Source organism: Haematobia irritans, unplaced genomic scaffold, assembly GCF_050003625.1.
Source record: "Haematobia irritans isolate KBUSLIRL unplaced genomic scaffold, ASM5000362v1 scaffold_76, whole genome shotgun sequence".
In the NCBI taxonomy this organism is placed as follows: domain Eukaryota; kingdom Metazoa; phylum Arthropoda; class Insecta; order Diptera; family Muscidae; genus Haematobia; species Haematobia irritans.
Window position 1 is genome coordinate 22,751 of NW_027445837.1, and position 7,827 is coordinate 30,577.

At 33.4% G+C, this 7,827-nt stretch overlaps 1 protein-coding gene and 1 long non-coding RNA gene across 2 annotated transcripts; one reads left to right on the plus strand and one right to left on the minus strand.

The window, feature by feature from the left end:
* Positions 1-210: 210 nt before the first annotated feature.
* LOC142242837 (uncharacterized) lies at positions 211-4,532 on the minus strand. The gene is made up of 2 exons (XM_075314359.1): positions 4,478-4,532; positions 211-4,418 (listed from the first exon to the last, which is right to left on the minus strand). Exons 1-2 carry the CDS (start codon positions 4,530-4,532, stop codon positions 211-213), a joined length of 4,263 nt encoding a protein of 1,420 aa, XP_075170474.1.
* A 68-nt stretch (positions 4,533-4,600) lies between these two features.
* On the plus strand, positions 4,601-5,297 carry LOC142242838 (uncharacterized). Its single transcript, XR_012724207.1, has 2 exons — positions 4,601-4,732; positions 4,792-5,297. It is a non-coding gene; the product is annotated as an uncharacterized LOC142242838 (long non-coding RNA).
* Positions 5,298-7,827: the final 2,530 nt, after the last annotated feature.

The following is a 7,827-nucleotide window of genomic DNA, read 5'->3' on the forward strand; positions in this document are numbered from 1 at the left end:
CCTTCTATGCTCTTTAACAATTAAAGCGCAACTTTACAGGCGCTTGGAATTTTCTTTCTTTAATAAAAAAACAAATATAAATTCTAATATGGCTAACTACTCAAATAAAAGAGTGATTCTCAAATATAACGTTTATCGATAACTTTGAATACGAGACTGGCAGTGGTGTCAACACTCCCCCCCCGTAGGGCATGAGTAACACTCGCAGCCTTACTCCATATTAGGCGCCACCTCCAGTATCGCTAATTTTACAGCGGGTCTCTCCAACACACCACTTGCAGTTTGCACCTTTGCTTTCCGAACCTGCCCATCGGCGGCCACAAAAACTTCAATTACTTTTCCTTTAGGCCAAACATTTCGTGGGTTAGCCGGGTCAACCACTACCACTAAGTCCCCTACTTCCAACGGCTTAACTTTTTCAAACCACTTTGTTCTACAAGTCAAAGTTGGCATATATTCTGTTACCCAGCGCCTCCAAAAACGTTGCGCATATAGTTGTGAACTAAGCCAACTCTCCTTCAATGTCACCCCACTGTCATCATAAAGAGCTAACGGCTTTAACCCATTTGAGCTCCCCAATAAGAAGTGGTTTGGGGTTAATGCTTCATCGGTGCCCTTTTCAATTGGAATATACGTTAGAGGACGAGAATTTATAGTATTTTCTACCTCAGCCAACATACTTCTTAAAATTTCCTCGCTGGGGCATCTTGGAGGGGAGATTTTATAAAAAACAGTTTTCACTGATCGCACCAGACGCTCCCATGCACCACCCATATGAGGTGCTGATGGGGGGTTAAAATTCCATTTGGTATTCGCGGTGGTAAAGGTACGAACAAATTCATTTCTATCGACTTCTGAGAGCGACTCCCGCAGCTCACGCTCAGCTCCTACGAAGTTCGTGCCGTTATCACTAAAGAATTCCCTTGGTGTACCTCGACGTGCCATAAAACTTCGTATAGCTATTATACACGAGCTAGTATTCAGCGTACTTACGACCTCTATGTGTACTGCCCTAATCGACAAACATGTGAATAGCGCTCCATACCTTTTTTCTTTATGCCTATTCACAGTGATCATAATCGGGCCGAAGAAATCTACCCCTGTAAATGTGAAGGGGGAAACATAGGAAGCTAAGCGAGAGCGAGGCAGTTTTGCCATTTGCGGAGGTTGCGGGATGGCATTTTTAATCTTGCACATTTGGCACTGTTTAGCAGTAGCCTTACATATGGCGCGCAATCGTGGAATATGATAGCGCTGGCGTATTTCATTCACAATAGTTTCATTATTTCCATGGTGGTAAATGCAATGGTAATGTAGTATAAGAAGTTTTGTTACGTGGTGGTATGTGGGCAGAATTACTGGAAACTTAATTTCAGTTTCCACCTCCGCATTTCCGATTCTTCCATTTAAGCGCAAAATTCCTTTGTCATCAAGAAACGGACACAGTTTATAAATTGAACTGTTTCTTGGTATTTCTTTGTTATTTTTGAGACATTCAATTTCCGCCTTAAAAACTTGCTTCTGTGCCCCTTGCAGTAAAATTTTCTCAGCCACCTGAAGCTCATGTTGAGTGAGTTCGATACAGAAATCGTCGCAACGTTTCCTTGACCTTTCCACAAATCGTATCACAAATCCCATGGCTCGATGTAACCTGCACCAACGCGAAAATCTTTCAAATTTGATAAATTCGTCTTTTACTTCTTCTATGACAAGATTATGTTCCTTTAACTCTTCCTCAGTTGAGCTTACATCATTGTAGTTGTCAGGCCATGACGTTTCTGGAAGATGGAGAAATGGTGGACCCGTAAACCAACGGTTCGAATTTGAAAAATCTGGACGGGAAGACCATTTCTTCGCCTCATCTGCTACATTCTCTTTACCGCTAATCCAACGCCATTCTGCTGCATCCGACATATCCAATATTTCGCTCACACGGAATGCCACAAACTGGTGGTACTTGCGGTGATCAGACCTGATCCAGCTTAAAACAGTCCTAGAGTCAGACCAAAATACTCGCCTCTTTATATCTATCGTATGACACTCCATTACATTTTTTGCGAATCTTGAACCTATCAAAGCCGCCATCAATTCGAGCCTGGGTATAGATACTAACTTCAACGGGGCGACCCTCGTTTTTGACCCGATTAGTGAAACGATTATTTTGGAACCACTGGTAATTCTGAAGTATGCTACCGCCGCGTAACCATTTTCACTAGCGTCTACAAAAGTGTGAAGCTCAACATTCCCGTTGTTGTAGTTCTTTAAAGTTTGGAGGTAGCATCGTGGTATTTCCAATTCTCGAATTTGAGGCAGATACGACACCCATTTGAGCCATTTTTCCGCCTGTGGCGTCTTTATGGACTCATCCCATCCAATAGAGCTTCTCCAAATCTCTTGGAGCACAATTTTCAGATACATTAAAAAATTACCGACCAATCCAAGTGGGTCATAGATACTCATAAGAACTTTCAACACTTCCCTCTTCGTCGGTATTCTATTTCGCAAATTATTTTCTTCAAAGATAGTATGTGAAATTTTGTACGTAATTATGTCCTTGGAAGAAACCCAAAATATACCCAAAACCTTTTCTGGCTCTGAGTTTGTGCTAATGCCAAGAGACTTTGGCTCACAATTAGCCTCCGTATTTAAAAAACGTAAAACGTCAACGCTGTTTGAGCACCAATTGCGTATATTGAAGCCGCCTTTGCTATGGATATAACGAACCTCAGCCGATAGCTGTTTAGCTTCCTCTATTGTATCCGTCGAAGCTAGAAAATCATCAACATAATGATTTTTGACAATAGCTGTTACAGCTTTAGGGTATTTACTTTCAAATTTGGATGCATTTAAGTTTTTTATATATTGCGACGTGCAGGGTGCACACGAAGCGCCAAAAATCATAACTTTCATAATATAGATGTCCGGACTTCTTTCTGTATTGCAACTTCGCCAAAGGAAGCGCTGTGCATCACAGTCTTCTTCTCGGATGTATATCCTGTGAAACATTTGTTCGATATCACCTGAAACAGCCACCGATTTTTCTCGAAATCTAAATATTACCCCGGGTAATGAAGATATCATATCCGGCCCTTTTAACAAAATCGAATTTAACGACACCCCATGTGCTTTAGCAGCAGCATCCCAGACTATTCTCGTTTTGTTGGGCTTATTTTTATTAAAGACCGGAAACATAGGTAAATACCATATTTTCTTACATTTTTCGTTCTCGACCTTGTCGCCAAGCTTCGCAATATATCCTTTTTTTAGGTATTCATCCATTGTTTTTTCGAAAACATCCAATAACTGCTTGTTTTTTGCTATGGTCTTTTCTAACCCAGTTAACCTCTTCAACGCCATTTGGTAGCTGTCGGGAAGATCTATATCATCGTATCGCCAGAGTAAAGTTGTCTCGTAACGACCATCTGACCTCTGACGAGTATATTCTTCCAAAAGGGCTACTGCCCTCTGCTCCTCCTTACCAATCAAATGGTCCGAATTACAAATTCCGGCAGTTTCGAGTGTATAAAATTGCTTCAATTGGTCACTAAGACTTGCATCGAAAGATGAATTGCAATCACAAATATGACAGCTGAAATAGCCTCGGTGTTCCTTTTGATTTATATTACCGCAAACAAACCATCCCAATCGACAACAGATAGCAGTAGGACCACCATTATCCGATTCCTTTATGCGTATAGGATTGCATAGAAAAATATTATTTAAACCAATTAAAACAGTTGGTACGGCATTTTTATAACTATCGATTGGCAGACCTTTCAAATATGGGAAAACTTGGCATAGATATGAATAGTCTATAGTTTGACTAGGCAAAGACATTTGGGTGACAGTTCTAACTTCCAGTGAACAATGCTTTCGGTTTGGGCCACACATGTTAATTTGGAGTCGTTGGGAATTTTGCTCATCTCTTTCTATATTATTAGTCCACTTTAAGCAAAGTGGTTCTTTACGTCCCATTAAATTTAATTTTTTCACAATATCTTCGTCAATTAGACTTATAGATGATCCTTCGTCTATGAACGCAAAAGTATTGACAAATTGGTTTTGGCTACCAAAAACAGTAATTGGAATGATTTTAAATAATACTTGTTTATTCACAGCACTGTGGGTATGTACATTATAATTACGTTTGTTTTGATCACTTCCTTCTGTATTTTGTTTTTCATTGTGTTTATCTGATGGTCGATGCAAAAGAGGATTGTGTCTAATGCTGCAACCGTCAACGCCGCATTCGACGTTACGACGACATTCACCATAATGCCGAAACAAACATAGTTTGCATAGGTTGTACTTTCGGATCATATCCCATTTACCATTTCGATCTGCCGCCAAAAATACTTTGCAGCTAGCTACACTTTTGCAGTCTCCATCACACACTATACATTGCCTCTCGTTTTGTTCTAAGTGAGTGTGAATATATGCATTCCTCTGTCTAACGCGAGTAAGGCTTTCTGCTGACGTATCTGCAGAGCTGCTCTCAATGTTGACACTGTTAGCAGAGACACCAACGTCATAGATCCACTCAGCAAAATCTTTGACATTTGCTTTTACATTACTCTTTAGCAAATTTATTTTGTGCGAACCCCAATTCAGCTGGAAATAGTTTGGCAGTTTCTTTACTAGTTCTTGTAGCAAAGACGAATTATTTAGTTCGTCGTGTAAATTGCAGGCTTCTATAATTGTTTGCAAGCCCTTGACTTCAATTGCGAAAGAGGTAATTGTTTCCAATTTGTTTACATTGACAATTGGTAAATTTCTTATTTTTTGTTTTAGCGAACTAACAATTTTTTCTGGCTGCCCATAAAGAAGCTTTAACGTGGACATTGCAGCTGGTACACAAGATGGGTGGATTAATATTTGCTGAACTGATTTAAGTGCTTCACCTTGTAATGCCCTTTGTAGCCGAACTAAATTCTCTGCTTCGGTTAAACCACACACCATGGTTGACCACTCAAATGTGGAATTAAACAGTGGCCATTCTTCGGGTCTTCCCGTGAATATTGGTAAATCCCTTGGAACAGTATGACGAGCATTCAGTTGTTCCTGTGTAAGATTTGCCTGTAAATCAAAATGTTGATCTGGTAAAACGGACGAATCCAACGAAACTGTGGCCTGCGGGTAGCTCCCATTGACAGTGGGTGCCGAATTATTTGGTATGTTGTTATGTGGAATTTGTGCAGATGATTTATTCAATGTAGAATGAAAAGAAGTGTTTGGAAGAGCATGAGGAATAAAATATGAAACAGTGCTGTGATTTTGGGTCTCTATGTTGGGACGTATGCTGTTGTTGTTGTTTTTACTTGAAGATGTGGTTGTTCGGTAAACTGTCCGTCCGGCTGTTGAGTATATGGAGTTTGTGACTTGGTTGTTTTCGGCAACTGTAGAAATTGTCGATGATGCTATGGCCGTAGCATGGGCGGTAGGGGCTTCTGATAGATTTCCTTGTGCAATTGACGATGGCTGACGTTGTTGTTGTGTTTCCATACTATTTGCGGGTATTTGGTAGTACGTGGTTTCATTAAATAGCGTTTGGTTTTCTATTATGTCGACGCCAGGTGTCAAACTTTCGGGATCGGGTTGATCAAGCAGCCACTCATGAACAGATTGGGTGGAAGCATCGCCATCTCTACTATCGTCTTCGGCTTGATGAAGGATACGGTATTTTTCCTTAATATAATCCCTTTTGAGCTGAGTTTCTTCTTCTAGTTGTTGAAGCTCTAGCAATTGCTTACGGGAAACAGATCTATTTGAAACATTACTTCGCTGACTTCGAACGGAGTGAGGGGAGCCTGGGGCATCCAAACGAACTCTACAAGCCACGCAATTCCATGTAGTTATGGTAGAAGCTGCACTTACGCACGACAAGTGAAAACCCACGTGACATGAATTGCAGCTTACTGTGTTGTTCTCCTCCAGTGGCTTAAGACAGATCTGGCATTTGCTTTGGGAATTAGTGGTACTTACATTGGGATTGCGTTGGAGTAGTGGTTGACCCTGTGAAGAATGAGACATGATTTGGGACTTACGGTATATCGGCCGATTATTAAAGTTGTCTGTACGGGGAACTCTCCAGCAATGTTGTGTTGTAAATCGCCACAAAAAAGAATTTTAAAAATGTTAAGGGGAATCTGCCCCAGTACTTCGTTTCCCAATAGATTATAAACCAAAACGAAGAAATAATGCTTGGTATCTTTATTTCAACGCTTACGATTAAAATTCCTAAAATATATCCATTACATTAATTCATGGTTCATTAATAATTATTCATAAACAAATTACACACTTTTTTGGTTAGGAAACTAAGTACGAACTTCATATAAGGTTACGACACAGCGGCCTTCTATGCTCTTTAACAATTAAAGCGCAACTTTACAGGCGCTTGGAATTTTCTTTCGTTAATAAAAAAACAAATATAAATTCTAATATGGCTAACTACTCAAATAAAAGAGTGATTCTCAAATATAACGTTTATCGATAACTTTGAATACGAGACTGGCAGTGGTGTCAACAATAATAATAATAATAATAATAATAATAATAATAATAATAATAATAATAATAATAATAATAATAATAATAATAATAATAATAATAATAATAATAATAATAATAATAATAATAATAATAATAATAATAATAATAATAATAATAATAATAATAATAATAATAATAATAATAATAATAATAATAATAATAATAATAATAATAATAATAATAATAATAATAATAATAATAATAATAATAATAATAATAATAATAATAATAATAATAATAATAATAATAATAATAATAATAATAATAATAATAATAATAATAATAATAATAATAATAATAATAATAATAATAATAATAATAATAATAATAATAATAATAATAATAATAATAATAATAATAATAATAATAATAATAATAATAATAATAATAATAAATAATAATAATAATAATAATAATAATAATAATAATAATAATAATAATAATAATAATAATAATAATAATAATAATAATAATAATAATAATAATAATAATAATAATAATAATAATAATAATAATAATATAATAATAATAATAATAATAATAATAATAATAATAATAATAATAATAATAATAATAATAATAATAATAATAATAATAATAATATAATAATAATAATAATAATATAATAATAATAATAATAATAATAATAATAATAATAATAATAATAATAATAATAATAATAATAATAATAATAATAATAATAATAATAATAATAATAATAATAATAATAATAATAATAATAATAATAATAATAATAATAATAATAATAATAATAATAATAATAATAATAATAATAATAATAATAATAATAATAATAATAATAATAATAATAATAATAATAATAATAATAATAATAATAATAATAATAATAATAATAATAATAATAATAATAATAATAATAATAATAATAATAATAATAATAATAATAATAATAATAATAATAATAATAATAATAATAATAATAATAATAATAATAATAATAATAATAATATAATAATAATAATAATAATAATAATAATAATAATAATAATAATAATAATAATAATAATAATAATAATAATAATAATAATAATAATAATAATAATAATAATAATAATAATAATAATAATAATAATAATAATAATAATAATAATAATAATAATAATAATAATAATAATAATAATAATAATAATAATAATAATAAATAATAATAATAATAATAATAATAATAATAATAATAATAATAATAATAATAATAATAATAATAATAATAATAATAATAATAATAATAATAAT

What these genes read in the sequence shown, in the direction of transcription:
- LOC142242837 (XM_075314359.1), bottom strand. Translation starts at nt 4,532, where the DNA reads ATGACGTTGGTGTCTCTGCTAACAGTGTCAACATTGAGAGCAGCTCTG. An exon ending in GAGAGCAGCTCTGCAGATAC is followed by an intron (nt 4,419 to 4,477) that starts GTCAGCAGAAAG and finishes ACACTCACTTAG; the next exon opens with AACAAAACGAGAGGCAATGT.